Source organism: Telopea speciosissima, chromosome 4 (genome assembly GCF_018873765.1).
Source record: "Telopea speciosissima isolate NSW1024214 ecotype Mountain lineage chromosome 4, Tspe_v1, whole genome shotgun sequence".
NCBI lineage: Eukaryota > Viridiplantae > Streptophyta > Magnoliopsida > Proteales > Proteaceae > Telopea > Telopea speciosissima.
Genome location: NC_057919.1, coordinates 42,898,065 through 42,916,768, shown reverse-complemented (window position 1 = coordinate 42,916,768; position 18,704 = coordinate 42,898,065). Strand labels below are relative to the sequence as shown.

The 18,704-nt window shown below is 39.5% G+C and overlaps 1 protein-coding gene across 1 annotated transcript; it reads right to left on the bottom strand.

Annotated features, from left to right (window-relative positions):
- Window positions 1-17,060: 17,060 nt before the first annotated feature.
- Window positions 17,061-18,429, bottom strand: LOC122659316 (serine/threonine-protein kinase ZRK1-like). Its single transcript, XM_043854444.1, has 5 exons — window positions 18,274-18,429; window positions 18,147-18,195; window positions 17,832-17,945; window positions 17,349-17,711; window positions 17,061-17,176 (listed from the first exon to the last, which is right to left on the bottom strand). Exons 1-5 carry the CDS (start codon window positions 18,427-18,429, stop codon window positions 17,061-17,063), a joined length of 798 nt encoding a protein of 265 aa, XP_043710379.1.
- Window positions 18,430-18,704: the final 275 nt, after the last annotated feature.

Sequence of the window (18,704 nt, the reverse complement as noted above, 5' to 3'; positions counted from 1 at the left end):
CACACGCTAACTGATGGAGAATGCCATTCTTAGTAAAGAAAGCTTGGAGACCACTAAACATATATTCTCCCCCTTTATCAGACCGGACAACTTTGATACGGGTATCAAACTGAGTAAGGATCATTTGACAAAAATTCTGAAATGCCTCACAAACATCACTCTTATTTTTCAGAAGAACAGTCCAAGTGGCACGAGAAAAATCATCAACAAAATAGACAAAGTAACGAAAGCCAAATAAGAAGTAGTGGGAGAAGGTCCCCAAACATCAGTATGTATAATATGGAAAGGAGCAGCAGTTCTATTACCATGATATGGATAAGAGGAGCGACAATGATTGGCCAACATACATGGTTCACATTCAAAAACATGGGAAGATGCAACAGAAGAAAATAAGTGAGGTAAATGTTTCCTCATTACAACAAAAGATGGATGGCCTAGACGTCGATGCCATAACATAACAGACTCCACTGAACTACTGTCATCATGTCCACACACATAGGACTGAGTGGTGGGTACACCAGGATAAAAAAGGTAAAGGCCTTTCTCCTCACGTCCGCTACCAGTAATCCTCTTCGTCACCAAATCCTGAAAGAGACAGTGAGAAGGAAAAAAGGTGACACAACAGTTGAGGGATTTAGTCAAGTGACTTACAGATAAAAGGTTAACAGCAAGGTTAGGAACATGAAGAACTGAGGTAAGAGAAATAGAGGAGGTAACAGGGATACTACTTTTACCAGATATCGAGGAAAGGGATCCATCAGCTATCCTGACTTTATCCTTACCAGAGCAAATGGTATAGGAATCATAATTAGAGGACATACCAGTCATGTGGTCAGTGGCACCAGAGTCAATGACCAAAGACTGGGCTGCAGTAGAGGCTGTAGCGGAGACCTGCATGGCTGAGGACAAAGATGAGCTGGCCACGGTAGATGTAGGAGATGTGCTCAACTGGGATATAATTCGGCAGACTGTGTCAACCAAGATAGGATCATTCTGTGGAGCATCTGCCTCAGTCGTCACAGAGTGAGCTCGAGCTCCCCCTCTACGACCACCACGACTACGTGTGCTAGGGGGACGACCATGAAGTGATCAACACCTATCCTTGGTGTACCCAATTCTCCCACAGTGATCACATTTAAACCTATCTCTCCCAACTCCACTGGCACCATTTGTCTCTACTACACTGGCTGCCTCACGATTGGGCCCTTGGCCTCTACTACCCCCACGGGTGTCTCGAAAAGAACTGGAATTGAGAGTTGACTTGTCATGAGATGATGCTGATGTGGAGTCCATAGTGACACGCCGAGTCTCCTCACTCTGTAGGTAACTACAGACCTCACTAAGAGATGGAAGAGGAGATCGGCCTAAGAGTTGGAGCCGGATGGGTTCATAGTCTGGGTTCAGACCACCAAGTAAAGTGAACACCTGCTCCCTTTCAAAAGTTTGATACACCTTCGTTTCATCCGCCGGGTTAATCAAATGGAGGTCCCGGTAGTGGTCATATTCTTCCAAAAGACTAAGGAAGGCATTATAGTACTCAGAGATAGTTCTGTCCCCTTACCTCATGGAATGAATCTTTTGGTGCAGCTGATACACTTTGGCAAAGTCACCGACTCTGTCATAGGCCTGAGAGACACTATCCCAGATGGCCTTGGCAGTTTTCTTTCTTATAAATCTTCTCCCAATCTCAGGCTTCATGGAGAAGATCAACCATGTCATGACTGTAGAGTTCTCAGTCTCCCATTTCTCATAAGTAGGTGCATTCGGCTCTGGAGGCTTGATAGCACCTGTGATGTACCCAAGCTTCCCTTTGCTCCTAAGGGAAAGCTTCACAGAATGTGACTAGTCCAAGTAATTTGTCTCATCAAGTTTCACAAAGGAAAGTTGAAACTGTGTGCTTTCATAGGCAAATTGAGGAGAAGGGACAGGCTGTGATTCAGCTATACCAGGTCCCGAAATCTCAGAATCACCCATTGATCAAGTGGGGAGTACACACTCCACCTAAATAAAATAAAACTTCCAAACAGGTCTAATAAAACAGAACCAGCAAGTAAAGGCAGCCTGTAGAGGCTCAAGTAAAGGAAAAAACAAGAAAAAGGGGCTTCACCCTAGCATTCACCAAGAAATAACATACTCTAAACAATCTCAAGGCCCTCACACAGTGATGTTAAACATTTCTCAAAAAGGCAACAAATACATAGCAGTCCAGAAATAAGAGGAGCAGAGAAATTGCAGTCCCGATATTACCTGGGCAGAAACAGAGATTTCACGAAAAAGAGTACTACTCAAGTAGTAGTGGAAGATTGAAACCAAGGCTAGATGGGATGAAAAGAGCACCTTTGGGTGATTCTATGGAGCCATTCCAAGGCTGAAACCAAGGCCGAGAGAGAGAGAACTAGGGGCTCAAACTTGAAGCTGGCGGTAATAGTTACAGGTGATGGAATGGCTTCAACACTTCATAATAGCTTCAACCAAGCTCAAAGAACACCTTCAAACAGCTGAGTAGGTTATTTCCAACCTATTTCATACTTCTATACCACATATTCTTTACATTGGTAACTTCTCTTTGAAACCCTTTGAATCCTAGGATTCCAAAGAGAAGAAAAGAATAGAGAAGAGCAACCAAATACGACTCTCAAACCAACCTGCTCTGATACCAAGTTGAGTTTCAGATTAGGGAAACAATGGAGAACGAAGGAAGATGTTAGAGAAGAAGGAGACAAGAGAGGGAAGAAGAGAGAGTTACAGTTGAAACTTGTGTGTTTTAGAGAGACTTCTCCAACACACCTATATTGCTAAAATAGAATTACTAAAAGTATTACAATTACCTTCCTAGGGAGGCAAAAGGTAAAAAGACATAAAAGGTTAAAAATACATAATAAGGGAACTAGTTAGAAGTCTAGTTCCTGAACTACCCCTAATACATATTTACTATCAACTCTAACAGTTCTTTGTATGTGTGTGGATGTGCTAATTTTAATTTATCAATCTCGTAATCCGCATTAGTTTTTGATAGGTTAGATGATGAATGGTTAGGCCATTGGAATCGTTAGATGCATGTGTAGGACCGTTAATTTAGTTTAATCATCTTAATTTGGTTCACTTTCGCGTTACTTTAAATAAGTAAGATAGAGTGGCTTATCTCCTTGTGTTTGACCCGTAGCTACGATTGATCCGTACACTTGCAGTATTATTTCTTGACTAACAGATTTCACACCCCAATAGGGTGAATATCCAAGTATGTGAGTTATTGGATAATAATCGATCGAAATTTGGGGCCTCGGTAATATTGGATATTATTATTTGAAAGAAGTTTCAAATAATTTGGTTGATCATTGGTCCTAATACTCACGGTTAATTATGCCGCGCACTTACAATTTTGGCGGGATGTTTTGTTATATCCGCACCCGAGATTCTAATGGCTTGTCTCTAACCTCGTGACGTGTAGATGGTGCTGCCATGTATGCTGGTGAGCTGTTCTCGATGATGGTCAAACCCAGCTACAAGATTATTGACTTTGACACAGGTTTGCCCGTCGAGGAGAGGTTTCTCAACCGGGAGTGGGGGAAATTCATCGATGGCGACTTCACCGACTATCCTCCCAGTATAAGCCCTAAGAGCGAAGAGTACCGGAGGGAACACCTCGTGTCGTGCCATATCAACACTTCGTCTCTCGATGAAGTTACCATCGCTATGAGGAAACTCTTTGGGGTCACGGAGGACACACTGTGACGGGCGAGGGGTAAGCTATTGACCCTATTTACTACTTGTTATTACCCTCTCATAGTTCTAAAGGTTTGGGCCAGCCTGTGGAGCTTTGACAGAAGGGTTGAGATAAGGACGTAAGCTCGCCGGTCAAATTCTGCTACTTTGGCAGATTGACCCTTGTTTAATTAATATAGCATAACTTCTTCTTCCGAACATCATTTGCTTTGTTTCTAATTTTGTTAGAAACTAGATTTATAGAGCTTAATTTTATTAGAAGATACCATTGTCCAATTCTGTTTCCAGGTGATCTGGAATTCCACTTCAAACCCAAATTTTACTACTATTGCACTACTGCTCGAGCCGGATCAACCACTTCGATAGACCAGTGCTGTTGTCTTGTGTAAATTTCACACCCGGTGTGTGGGACCCAGTGTCTCGCACCCCGAATCATCTCCTCACACCTAATTTAACCCATGGGAATATTGCCCCTGCAATGTGACCATGTGGGGCCCACTTATAGGCTTAAGTGCTTAAGAATAGGCTATAAAATGTGTTTTTCCTTAAAACTAACCTAGCCAAATAGACCCTAGGTCTTCTACCCATATATAAACCATCTTAACTCCAGAATTACAACCCTATTCATTTCGTTGGAGGGAGAGGAGAGAAAAGAGAAGAGAAAGAAGGAGAAGAAGAAGAGGATAGGAAGGAAGAGAGCTTGGATCCCTCCATTGTGCTTGAAATCATCAAGGTAATACCCTAACCCCATGATTTTCCCCTCTCTTGAACCCTTGCTATTTCTATTTTGTATCTTTTCTGAAGTTTGAACCATAGATTTACCAATCTATTGGCCCCCATATTAAATCCTTCATATGTATGAGCTTAGGAACCCAAACCCATGAAGATACAACCCAATCTATTGCTGTAAATCCTTTTCTTTAAGGTTCCAGAACATGAAACACATCATTATTCAGATGTTAAAATGATATTGTGAATAGCAGTAATAGCTCATGCTCCCTACATGTGAATCCAATAGTTAGAACCCCAAACCCCCATGCATGCAACCCCAAAACCTCTCTTTGTTTGCTCTCTTTAATTTCCAGAACTTAAACCTATCACGTATGTTAGTTGTAGCCATGAAAATGTCTAATTAAACATGTAAGATAGAACTCATTCCTACCCATGCATGTTCAATCTTCTCATCCCACCATGAAATCTAGCTCACATATGATTTACCTGTGTTCCTTGATTATAAATCCCAGCTTTGGGTTAGTAGAAACAAGCCCAATCCTCTAAAAACATTTTTTTCCTCGGGCTGTACAGGTACTGATCGATTGCCACTGGTCTATTGGATGAACCAGTAACAATCGACCACTACCAGAAACCTTGCCCAAATGCAAGCTTGGCTTGTAAAACCTTGTGCCAAGCCTTTTATGTTGAACCCATGACCTTTCCCCTAAAACCGTTTCAATTTTTACAGCTGTGATCCTACTGGTCCATTGCCACTGGTCCATTGGATGTACCAGTACCAATCGACCACTATAGGGATCTTGGACCTGTGTTGCCTCTGACCTACCCCAAGGTCTGGGAACATCTTGCTAAGAGTCATTTGTGTGATCCACGTTGTGAACCATGCCATTCCAGCCCTATTCTTGTATTTGAAGCTTTGGGTTGATTGTCACTGGTTCATTGAATAGACCAGTCCAATCAACCAGTACCAACCTTGATTGAAAAACCTGACCTTAACATAGGGAATTTCTTAGAACAATACCTAGGGACCCCTTTGGTGTGAGACCATGAACCCTTCCTTGATCTTTGTTGCTGTAGCCCTAATGGTCCATTGCCACTGGTCCATTGGATGGACCAGTACCAATCGACCACTGTTGCTGTCTTTCCAGATTTGAGTCTGGCCTTGGTTTAAAACTTAAACCAAGGGTACCCCTAGACTCCATAGTCATTTACATATATATTAATGTTTGCGTTTGATTTAATTAACCCTAGGCTTTAACAACTTGTCCGCCAATGCGCATCGGAGTGCTTTTGAGGACCGGCAGTCCTTCGAGCAAATAGATCTTAGCCAAGTTGAGTGGGTTTTGGGTGACTGGTTGGGTTTGAATATACTATTATTTATTATTATGTTACTGTATCATTATCAAGCATATTGCATACTTGTATTATATAAATCTTGATTGATTGATGTGAATGTGATTGTGAAATGTATTCTTTCTTATATCGGGTGACGGTGCCAGGAAGCACCGGTGCAGGAACCCCAGTTATGTTTATATTACCTTCTATTGCCTGTCATATTGGTCTGTATATGCCGTGCCGTGCTGGTACCCGGGTGATAGATGGAATGGGACGATGATGCACCCGGAATACCTCTCGGGACGATAGGACTTGCATGTAGTATATCTGTGGCTAGGATCTTTGTTCCCTTATGCTGCGATCCTTACCAACAGGGGTTTAGGTGTTGGGTAACCAGAGCTCCGAATTCTGTGGAGCGTGAGAAAGGCCAATCATGGTAGTAATGGTTATCGGGGTCTGCCACTAGGTGGTTTTAGTGGCTTTGACCGGCGTAGGTCCCCTAGTGACAATTGAGGTTTCATTGTAGCAATAAAATAAGTGACCCACAGTGACTCCCGAGCTGTCACAAGTAGCATACACCATCGACTTAGTTATGTACTAGGTGAAAAAATGAGTCTAACATGTGCATGCATCATGAACCAATGGAAACTATGTGGTTGTTGTTTGTGGATTCCCCTTTTCTCTCTCACTAGCTCAGTGGAGCTAACCCCCCTTGCGCGTACCTTTTTAGATGTTGATGCAGGTGATGGTTATCTCGCTGGTCTCGAGGTACAATCCAAAGATTACGATGACATTGGTATTGAGGATCTAGAGGCGGTGACTGAGGAGCACTGCGATGGATGTCCTTGTGATGACTGTGTCTTCGGGGCATACTAATGGCTGGGACTTGGTCCCTTTATATTTTGTCTTTTAGGGCCTTGAGCCTTGTAATAATATTGTCTGTCTTACTTAAAGTTTTGTGTAGTTACCTCATGGCCAGCTCAAGATGGAAATTATTAACTATATCTATCACTCAGTAGTTTAAACATGATGCAACTTTTATGGTAAACGATTCCGCTTGTATTTCTTGATCTTTGGAATATTATATTCCCTATCTTCCGCACTCTGATATTATTGTGTATCAATGTTAGTTAATGACTGTGTATCGGGACACTGCATTTGTGATCCTAGTAGCTTATTGGGATGACACGTGTCGTCCTAGTCACCCCTTTAATGTATTTTATTCCTTGTTGAGATGAGGGCGTGACACGTTTTGTTTCCATACTTGTGAGGGTGCATTGTGGATGTTGGTAGTGTGGAGAGAAAGTGTAAGGAAGTATTTTGTTCAGTTATTCTGAAGAATTAGATTCTGATTCTGGATCAAATTCTCTAAAATCAATTTCTGTGGATTTGTAACTTTGAAATTCAACTGTTTGGTTACCCTGATTCTGTAACATGAATCTTCCTGAATAACTATTTGGTTACCCTGTTTCTGTGTTTTGATTCTTCTTGAAAAACAGTTTGGTTACCCTAAGTCTGTGAGTTGGATTTATCCTGAATCTATGTACATAACTGTTTGGTTACCCTGAGTCTGTCAGTTGGATTCATCCTAATCTACTTAAAAAAATGTCTAGTTGAATAGTTGATCATGTGAAAAGGATATTGGCCAAACTATTAATTCTTAGTAAAAGTATTTTTGTGATTAAAACTTGGCCTGTCTAAAATGCATCTTAATGCCATATAGTTGGGCACCCCCTCCTGATTAGTAAATAAAAAAAGAGACACATCTCCATCTCCTGGTGGTGTCAATTACTCATGGCCAAGTATTTTAATGGAACCAACATCCTTTGTGCAAAATTCAAATTGAACCAAGGTTCGTGAACTTAGAACAATTTTGCTCACATAATTCCCTACCATATGAATTATGTCTGTTGGGTATTTGGTTTGGGTTCCAATTAAAACATCTGGTGCCACTATAGATACCATATATCCTTTTTTGTCTCTAGAAATCAGAAGTACACTGGCTTTCAAATATTCTTTTCCTAAAGAATTAAATTGATGTGTGAGAAAAAAAGATAATGGAAAACACCACTTGAAATTGTGTAGATTATTGGCATAACTAACTATGCTATGAAAAGTTGAATAAAAAGGGTCTTGGTGGATTTGAACCACATCCTTGGAACATGCTCATGTTCCAAGTGCTCTACCAATTTGAGCTAAATACCCATCAAGTGGAACTTGGAATTTACAAATAACCATGAGACCTTGCCACAAAACCTTGACAATCATGATGTTGGGAAGAGAATAACTAATATAAATTCTAAGCTAAAACTCAATTACCAGCACAAAGGAAAACTTAAATGGTGGTCTCTTATCAGGGTCATGCAACAGTTACAGAAATCTTGTGTGTGAGAACATTTTCACTATGCATTTGTAGTCCCAACTAGAAAAGAATTACCGTTTCAGTCTTATGCAAATAACCAACTTCACTGCTATTAGAGAAATCCAAACCTTGACCACTGGAAAAATCCTATCTCATGTCTTGCTTTTCAAGAGAGCATGTTGGTCATTTTGCACCCCCATGTGTTTATGCAGGGGCCATGCTCCTGGACAGGTTCCCTTTTTCCTTTTTTGAATTGATCATCAGTGGCATCATAGACATATATAGTGTATTAAGTTTCAGATCAATTCAATTTTCCAATGTATAGACAAAAAGATCCAAAACATAGTTTGATCAGCTCATGTTTCAGGTGCACAGCCCATCTCAAAGCCATGAAAATTTAACAGATTACCTCTTCCCCCTATTCATATCATGTATATATAATCAACTACTCTCTTATAATGCCATTGTTCCACAAGTGTTGTAAAGCCAATTGCTTACTAAGGCAGTGAGTTGGAAAAGAGAAACATAAGTTCTAACAATTATCTAATAACAGTTACATTACCTAGAGTCAAAAATTGTAAAACCAGAGCAGAAGTAAAAGATACAGCTAAATAGAATCATAACAATTAACTAACAACAGTTACATTATTTCTCTATTTCTGGTCCTTCTTCCACAAGACTCCAATCTTCTTTAGCATGTTATTCTTTCTCTTAGGTGAGTCGTCATCCATATCTTCTGAATTGGGTGAACCGATCTTAATAATTATCCATTAATTATCCATTATTTCTTGTTGAAAAAAATCTAGTCTTTAATGGTTAAAATTGTGATCAGAAGGCCGTGAAGCAAGTCAAATGTGGCTAAAATAACACACAATTTTTTCCATGTCTTTCAACGACTTTGATTGTAAGAAACGGTTTAACCAAGAAAAGCAAGTAAAAAAAAAAGTAACAATTATTCTCAATCCTTCACATTCTTTGCCTTGGATTGTTAAAAAAATGGTTTAATCAAGAGAAGAGAATCATCTGTTGCACATTGAATTAATACCAGAAAAAATTTATGAGAATCACCCCTATGATCTATCATAATTAAAGCCCATCATTCATGGAGGCTAATATAAGAATATGACGACTTCAACAATCTATCTTGTAGTAAAAAGAATCAACCAGTATCAGCCTAAGAAATCAGAAGTATACTGGCCTTCAAATATTCTTTTCCAGTGAAGATAAGATCTATCAGCTAGCTAGACTACCATTTTCAAGGCTTGTATGTGAAGTTCGAACCTCATCACCTTCACAACGTTTCTTATTGAATGGTATGCACTATATGCTAAATTTGACTTCAAGAATCGACATGTACTACAGTCTATCCAAAAGGCAACATGAAACACACACACAAGGATAGAACTAATCCAGTTACCTTCAGGTCCACTGCACCAAGAGTCTTCCCAATTACCATAGTCTACCCAAATACCACTGGACTAGGTCCATCCTTATTTTCATTTCATATATGATGCTTTTCACTCTTATCCAACAAGAATCCAGCATCTCACTTCACCCACCTCATCCTAATCCTTACCCATGTATATTACCTACATAGAAGTGTGTTTTTACTTTTCAGCTTTAACTAACCAAATAAAGCTGCCACAGTACTATCGATCCCCCTCTAAGGTTTCAATATTCCAAAGGTGAAGAATCTGTCCATGTATAACCTTAAAGGGAGTGAGTTCAAGTTCTCACTTTCATAATAATCATAATCTTCAACTCTATGTGTGCCACTTTTATATGTACGACTCTTCAATTTGCAATACTGACACAGCCTCTTCAAGTAACACAAAAGTAAACTCGAAGGGATATGCCTCGAGTTTATGCATGCATGTCCATAACAAACAGTATTTGTCACTTTCATATGGTACAACCCACCAGATCAAACCAACCCACAAGGCACATATCTTAAAAATCAAGCAGGCATCACATTCTTCTCCCAACTTTCTAACATACATTGGTTTCTCAATCAAGCAACAACTTAAGAACCATCACCTGTGTGGCATCCTCCTCTGTGCATTTCAGAAAGCCCGTAATGCAGATTTCTCAGTGGATCAGCTGGTGGTGTGTTTTCTTTTACATAAAAGAAAACAAACTACTAGTAATGGAGCCGCAAGGATGGGAAGAACAGGAATCACAAGGATTAAGGACAGGGAGAAGTCATTGGGAAGAAATAGATAAAGAGAGACAACAACCTTAATATTAATTAAATCAAACTAAATTTTCACCTTTACCATTACCCATGAATAGAGCTTTTTCTTTAGAAAAAAAAAATAACTGAGAGAGAGAAGGAAAAAAGGTTCAGTCAAGGGAGATTTCAAACCTAGAGAGCTAAAACCAAGAACTTTGCTCTACCAAGATAAGAGATTAGGAATTGGGTTTTGGGGGAAGTTGGGGGGGGGGGACAGGTAGTGCTAGATACAATCTCCTAGAAGAAAGCATGGGTATGTCAGCCTATCTCAAAGAAAATTGCACACTCTCCTTAATGACATAGCATCAACAAATATTGCCACTTCAGAGTTCAGACTACCTAATCCACTTTTAAAAAAGAAAAACTATCATATTATGCACCAAAAATTATTTTAATAATTTGGTACATTATGAAGACGATAACAAATTTCCTCACTCATACATAGTTCATTTTGATTCATTGTTTGCAGGGGAAAGAAAAAAAAAACCTAAGAAAGAACGATGAATTTTGTTAAACACAAAAAAAAAAAAAAAAAAAAAAAAGAGGGGTAGAGAGAGAGAGTGTGTGTTCCATACTTGAGATCTCGGCGACCTGTTCCGGGGTGAGCTTAGCGGAAAACCCACTTGCAGCGGTCTTGTAACTATAAATCAGAGATTCCTTTGCTGCCTCCTTGATGCAACAACAGATGCGTTTGAAATAAGAACACAACCCCAGAGAAGAGCTAGCAAAAATAGTATTTTAAAACTTAAAAAAAAAAAAAGATCCCAGTGCAAGTCTAGAAGAATAACCCTAACTCATACAACAGGGATAATAGGTTGAAAACAAAATCATGCATCATATAGCAAGATCCAAGCATTGCAGTCAAATCATAAAAATAAACGTGAATTTGGAGTAGAGAGCAGAGAGCAGAAAGGACGAGAGAGAGAGAGCAGAGATTGTACCTTTTTTATAAACAATCTTGGTTGCAGGTGGATTTCACAGCCATGAGCGAGATCGGTGGTGAGCTTTCCCAGTGCCGCTTCCCCTCTCCAAGAATCGTATTTTGGAATTAGGGTAAGAATCACCCAACAATCCCCTTTATATACGTGGTACCTCAAATGTGTGTTTCTTTTAGGAATTCATCTCCTGAGGTGAATTCTTCAACAAGTCAATTTGACGGTAAAAATGTAGAATTACATTGATTTTGTAAAATCATGTTCAAAATTAATCAAACGTACTTTAAAGTAAGAATCATGATTCCAAATTAGAATCATGATTCAGAAGAATTTAATTCTTCAGGATAACTGAACCAAACACTTCCTAATGAATGTTTCTACCACAGGGGGTTTTCAGGTTATGCCTTTTGTAGAGATGTCCTTTTGTACAATTAAAAAGAACTTTAAAGTGTAGAGATTTTCTTTAGTGTAATTATGGACAACTTAAAGGGCTACCCTTTAGGATCATACCACTTGATATGATCTTGACCATTGATTTGTAATCTCCTGATTAAGGCTTTTCTATTTAAAGAGTGGCTTGGTTCAAACCCTAATGTGACAACATAATTATTCTCAACAGTTGAGAGAGAGCTCTTGAGAGAGAAAATAAAGTCTTCTTATTCTTGAAGGTAGGATTTCTACCATTGGAGTTGGAGCAAAGCTTTGGTGATCATACTCTTGTGTTGTATTCCTTTGGAGGAACATGTCATCTGTGCGTTCTAGGTAACCTACTCATCCCAGTGATTGATTCATTATCATATGTGTTCATTGAGATCATGTCTCTATAATTTTTATTATGTACCTAGTACCGTACCGCTTCTGCTACTGCCTTCACTACCATCAATATATCTGAAGGTCTGTCCACTCTATCCTTTTCCCCTCAACCTAACTGTAAACCTATCACCTCTTACTTCGTCTCTCTTAAGAAACCTGCCCGTGGCCACCAGAATATTGGATTTGTTTCCAACGGCTCCAATCATCGTCAGCTTCCCACAAGTATCACTAAGCACTCGTTTTTCCCTCTTTCCACCTGGTCTCTTGCAACAGGGCCATCGACAATGCCAGCACTATAAAGACATTTCAGTTACTATTTTACTTCACTTCATGTCTCTATTGCTTAACAACTTTTTGTTGTTTACCCCTTACTCGATGGTTTTCATGTTGTTGGTTTCGACTTCTTTTGTACTGGGGCTCTTTAGAGTCCCAGTGATACATACTTTTTAAGTAATACAAATTTCTTTTCTCTTACCCCCCAGGTTCGTCCTTTTCCCCTTGACCTGACTGTAAATCTCTCACCCCCTACTTAGTCTCTCTTAAGAAACTTGCTCGCGGCCACCACATCATTGGACTTGTTTCCATTGGTTCCAACCATTGTTGACTTCCTACAAGTATCACCGAGCGATCGTTTTTTCCTCTTTCCATCAGGTCTCTTACAACGGGGCCATCAGCAACACCAACACTATGAAGAAAGTTTAGTTACTGTTTGACTTCACTTCATGTCTCTATTGCTTAACAACTTTTTCTTTCTGTTTTCACTTTACCAGATGGTTTTCATCTTGTCGATCAAGTTCTTTTGTACTCGGGCTCGTAGAGTCCCATTGGTACATATTTTTTAAGTAATACAAATTTTTTTCTCTTGCTAAAAAATAAAAAGACAACTAACTATTCATCTATATGCCAATTTACTACCTAGGTAAGGGTTTCCCCCAATTTACTTATAGGGTGTAGTGTATAATATCCTTGCCTTCTAATGTAGGTTCCTTTTTCTTTTGGTAAAGTCTGATGTAGGTTAGTGTGGGGCGGGTAAATGGATGCCCATTTTGAGCCCTATTTGGCACACTGCATTGTAGTTCCCTTGTGTGCAGTAGAGCTAGCCCCGAGTGGTTTCAGGTTTGAGACCCCATGTTCCTCATCTAATCTAGGATCCTCCCCTCCCCACCTTCCCCCCTCCACCAAAAAAAAGGGAAATTTTGACGTACCACCCCTAAGGTATACATAAATATAACCACACCCCCTAGTTTTGGAAAATTTTGTGTACCCCCCCTGAGGTTCACAAAAGTTAACACATGCCCCCATTCCGTTAGTTTATGACTAACAACGTTAAAAATATGAGATGAACTGACAAAATTGCCCTCATCTTCCCCAAATGTTGGAAAAAAAAAATCTGAAACTCATCTTCCCCAAATCGTTTCTCAAAACCTGCAACTCATCTTCCCCAAATCTGCACATCACTTCCCTTTCTCCTTCCATTTCTGAAACCTAATCTAATTAAAACCCTCAAGCACCTTACTTCCCTTCTCTTGCACATTACATGCTAAAAGAAAACACCCAACTCATCTTCCCTAGATCGTTTAGGATTTGAAGAAAGGGGAGATGAGTTGCAAGATCGAAGAAGGAATGCATTTGCAAGCTTTTGATCGGTCCGATAATCATTGATTCAATTAGACAAAATACGCAAGAAGTAACTGAATTGGATAAAACCTTTCAAAATCAGGAAATGGGCAAAAGATATGTCAAAATTTCCAGTCCATTTAACAAGAGAAAGACATTTCTGGAAGATTACACAACCTAATATCTACGATGTTAGTGGCAAGCTTTCTAAATCCATTCAAGCAGCAGCCTTCTTGGGAGATTTGGATTGGGATGCATTGTCGCTCTTCTCCATCTTCTTAGGTAACAAAACAGCGTGAATTTTAGGGAGGAGACCACCGCTAGCAATGGTGACCCCATCGAACAATCTCCCCAATTCATCATCATTCCTCGCTACCAACTGCACGTGCCTGGGTATGATTCTGGACTTCTTGTTATCTCTCGTTGCATTCCCAGCCAATTCTAGAACCTACTTGATCCATGAAAATATAGGAATTTGAGAAATTTTTGTTTGGGATTGGATTGGGAAATTTTTGTGAGATTCATACCAGATTATGTTTCTCAAAAACTAAGTGAGATAAGGAAAAAAAAACTAGATTAAATCGGAACATAGATCCATGAAAATATAGGAATTTGAGAAATTTTTGTTTGGGATTGGATTTGGGAAATTTTTGTGAGATTCATACCAGATTATGTTTCTCAAAAACTAAGTGAGTTAAGGAACAAAAAACTAGATTAAATCGGAACACAGATATTCTGGCTTGGCAGAGTATCGAAAACGAAAGGTCAAGACTAAAAAGAGACGTATTGGTTTGTCTTGTAGAGCAGAGAAAAGGAGTCTCCAGAAAAGGTTTATCACTACTGCAACTAAACCTTTTTAGACTTCGCTGCTTCACTTTCTCTCTATTCACTTTGACTCCTTAGAAAAGAGTAGCCAATAGTGTATACTCAGTAGGCATTAGGGACACAGGGGAGAAAAGACGTTCAAATATCCTGAATCTAAATCCATTGAAGTGTTGCCCTTTCTCCCTGAGATTTGTATTGAAGGTAGCTCTTCCTTGAGCGAACAAACCCTTAGAGCCTCATGGTGTAAATCCATCCCTACTGTGAGAATTGAAACCTGCAAATGAATTTGGCATGACCTTTTTTCTTCTCAAACCCAAGGGTAATTTGATCAATTTACCTTCTAATTCTGACGATGTTATTTCCAATTTAACGTAATGGGGCATGTGTTAACTTTTAAAAACCTCAGGAGGGCACGCAGAATTTCCCAAAACTGAGGGATAGTTTTGTAATTAGGTGATACCTCAGGGGAGAATCGGGAGATACATGAAAACATAATCGATATGGACCAAAGATAAAATGGTGAATATTAAAAAAAAAAAAAAAAGGGACACGTTCTCTGTGCAACAACGCAGGATGCACCCAGACACATGGGCTGCCCATTGAGGGGGGCGAGGTGGTCATTTCATCCACCCCCATGTGTCTGGGGGCAGCCTGCGCTGCTGCATAGAGAATATTTGGCCTAATAAAAACCTTTTTTAAATAAAAACCAAACGATCGGTATTGACGAGACCCAAGAGCCAGCATGTACAAAGAGTTGGCAGATGGTGGACTAATGATATATCTTGCAATGGAATCTTTCCTATAGCCTACAAAATAGGCCTATCAGTTATTAGGGCTGCAATTTGGGCCCATGAAACCTAAACTCACCCATAGCCGAGCCTAAAATTTTTGGGCTTTGGCTGGGGTTTTCAGCCCATAGTTTAGGTTCGAGCCAAAAAATAGGCCCAAGGTCAATCTGGGCCGGGATTCAGATTTGGTCTAGGCCCACCCCACGAAAAAAAAATGTATGTATGTAGCATAGTTTTGATGTCTTAAGTAGGGGTATGTACATTTCACATCTACCATCGATTAAGTATATCTTTGATTTTGTGATGGGATCTCATATACATATGGTATCAGTCATTGGCTCAGGAGGCTTTTACTCCGGGCCGGGTTGAGCTGAGCTCAACTGGGTGGGCCTCGATCCTGCATTCCGAAGCATGAGGTCGCTTGGGCCCAAACTTCGGACTGGGAACTTCACACCTTGGGTTGGGCCCTGTCTCTATAAATTATAGCCGAGCTTGGCCCAACTACACACCTCTAAGTCTGCCACCCATAGGTTCTTAGCTTAATGTGTAGGAGGTGGGAAAGATTCTATTGCATAGAATCTCATTGGTCACGCGCTTTGTTAATCTGAAAATTTGCTTCCGGATTTCATATAAGTAAAAGACCAATAAAACGTTCCCAAACATGTACAAAGTGTCCATAAGAATGGAGAGAGGTACATCACTACATCTACCAATACAGAGGATACATAGAAACAAGCTACACCCCTTCCCATGAGAAGAGTGAAGTTTGCACCATATGAAATATAAACAACTCAATAACCTAAAGATAAATAAAGTACAGGAGTAACCAAAACTTGAAGCAGCTTGTGGAAAAGATCCAACCAAATCAGGATTTTAAAAATCGGATTGGAATCAGTCAATTCGACTCAAAATCGATCTGCATTGTTCTGGTTAACCCCGATTTTTCCTTATTGAGGCAAGCCAAGTTTGACCAATTTTGGCTGATTCCAGGACAATTCGAATCACAGTCGACGGAGACCAATCTTGTACTCCATTTTGAGTTTTTAAACCTTGAACTAGATCACTTGAAAGATTGATAGTTTCTATTTCTATCATGCTTGACATCTTTGAAGCCTAAATCATTTATGAATGTGTAGTTTGAGTATGAGCCTAGAACATATTGGGGTTTCATGTAGAAGGCAGAAATAATAATCCTACATTGGATGTGAGTAGCCCGATGTGAAGACTTATACGTACTTGGGTAACCTCTCCTTAACAGTTAGCTTTTAACAGGACATGCAATCCATAAGCCACTGCACCTACAAGTTAACCTCATGGTAAAAATATGTTGTTCCCACCATCTAAGATCAAGTCATGATCCATAAGACTAATTGGTCTCTCTCTTATATAAAAAAGAGTACAGAGTCCCTTAATTAGAGCAACTGTTATTCATATTTCAATCAAGCACAAAATAAGCTTGGAATGACAACATAGCCATACTACAACTTCAAACCAACACGAAATCAATCACAAAATTTGCTTATATATCATGCACTTCACATTTGCAAAAGTTTTCACATGTGAAGTGCATGGTGAATTTGTTGAATTTTTATTGCAACCATTTAAGCTTCTACTGAGAAATTCTAGATTGTCTAAACTCTCTAAACACAAATCTGTTTTCTCTATAACTGACGGTAATCTGATAAGGTTCTGTGAATCTATTTTAGTTCTTTTGCCACCTTAATCATTGCAGGCCTCTCCTCTGCTTTTTCTCTTGTGCATCTCCGGGCAAGTTCCATGGAAGCTTGCAACTGCTGTTGATTGATCATCCCTCCTTGCAAAATACTAGGTGTTACAATTTCAATCACTCTATTATCCTCCACAAAGGGTCTCGCGTGATCATGTAAGAAAGCCTTTAAACCGCTGTTCTCACGGTGCATACTGTAAGCCCTATGTCCAGTTAAGAGCTCAAGTAGAAGCATTCCAAAGCTATATATATATATCACTCTTCTTTATTAAATGATTCAAGCAAATGCTCTCGGGATCGATAAATCCAGGAGTCCCTCTTACACCATCAACTTCCACATGTGTTTCACTTGATGGAATTGATATTGAAGATGTGAAATCTGATAACTTGGAAACCCATTTATGGTCCAAGAAAACATTACTGGGTCTTACGTCGCGATGTACAATGACCTCAGAAGTAGCCATTTGAACACAAGTTACTGCATTAGCAATCTCAGTTGTAATCTTCAACCTTGTCTCCCATGATAATAGTGTATACGTTCTTGTTGAAGAGTCATCTTCCTTACCATGAATCTGATCAAAGAGAACTCTATTATATGCAAATTCATAAACAAGGATAGGAACTTTGGTTTCAAGAGCGAGTGAACTTAGAACAACGCAACAAAGCACTTTTCGCTTTCAACTGGCCCGAAGTCCAAAAGGTATATTCCGCGCTTTCCAGACAGGAACTCTTTCTCTTCGGCACTTAAAGCAGCAGCCCAAGAGCTTCAAGACATTGCTATGGTTCAATTGTGATGCTATCACCACTTCTCTTATACTCTCTCCCAACCAATACCTCTTTCCTTGACCTTCAAAACCTTTTAACCGAAATCATTTGGTCTTCACGGGTTCCTTTGTACAACTTATAGGATCCATCTTGACCAATTATTCGGTTTTGGTCATAATTATTGGTGGCTTTCTGAAGATCTAGCTGTTCTAACAATAATGCCCCATTCTTTAAGAAGAATTCTTCATTTCCAGTGTCACTCCTTTTCAGATCCTTTTCCCTTATTATGTACTCTCAAGCACGGCAGCATATTGATCAAAAACTGAAGCACAGACACTAACCTATGATGTTAAAATTGAATAGAACAAAGAATAGAAAAAGAAAGAACCGATCATCAAAACAGAAACATATCCACTCACCTTATGGGTATGGTAGAGGAACCTTTGATCATGGAATGAAGGGATTGGAGATTCATGTTTTTTCACCTCTTCTGCTTTTCTTCCAACTTCTAGAGCTCCCGAAGACACGAATAATACAAAATTGACAAGCAAAGCTACAAAAAGTTTCAACTCCATGTGCTGTTTGCTTCCAACCACAGACTTTTTCCATAAATAAAATGGCAGCCTACGAATATAAAATACAATCCTCAGAGCCCTACATCTCAAAAGTCAAATGGCTTGATAGGATCGTGAAAAAATCTAGTGACAATTTGGACTCTCAGTTATCACTTGAATATAAAAAATTGCATACCCCAATTAGGTATTCTGCTAGTACAAAATTACAGATAGTCTCAATGGTCATCTAATGAATATTTTACTTAATTCTATGTGTTCTGTATTATAATTGTTGG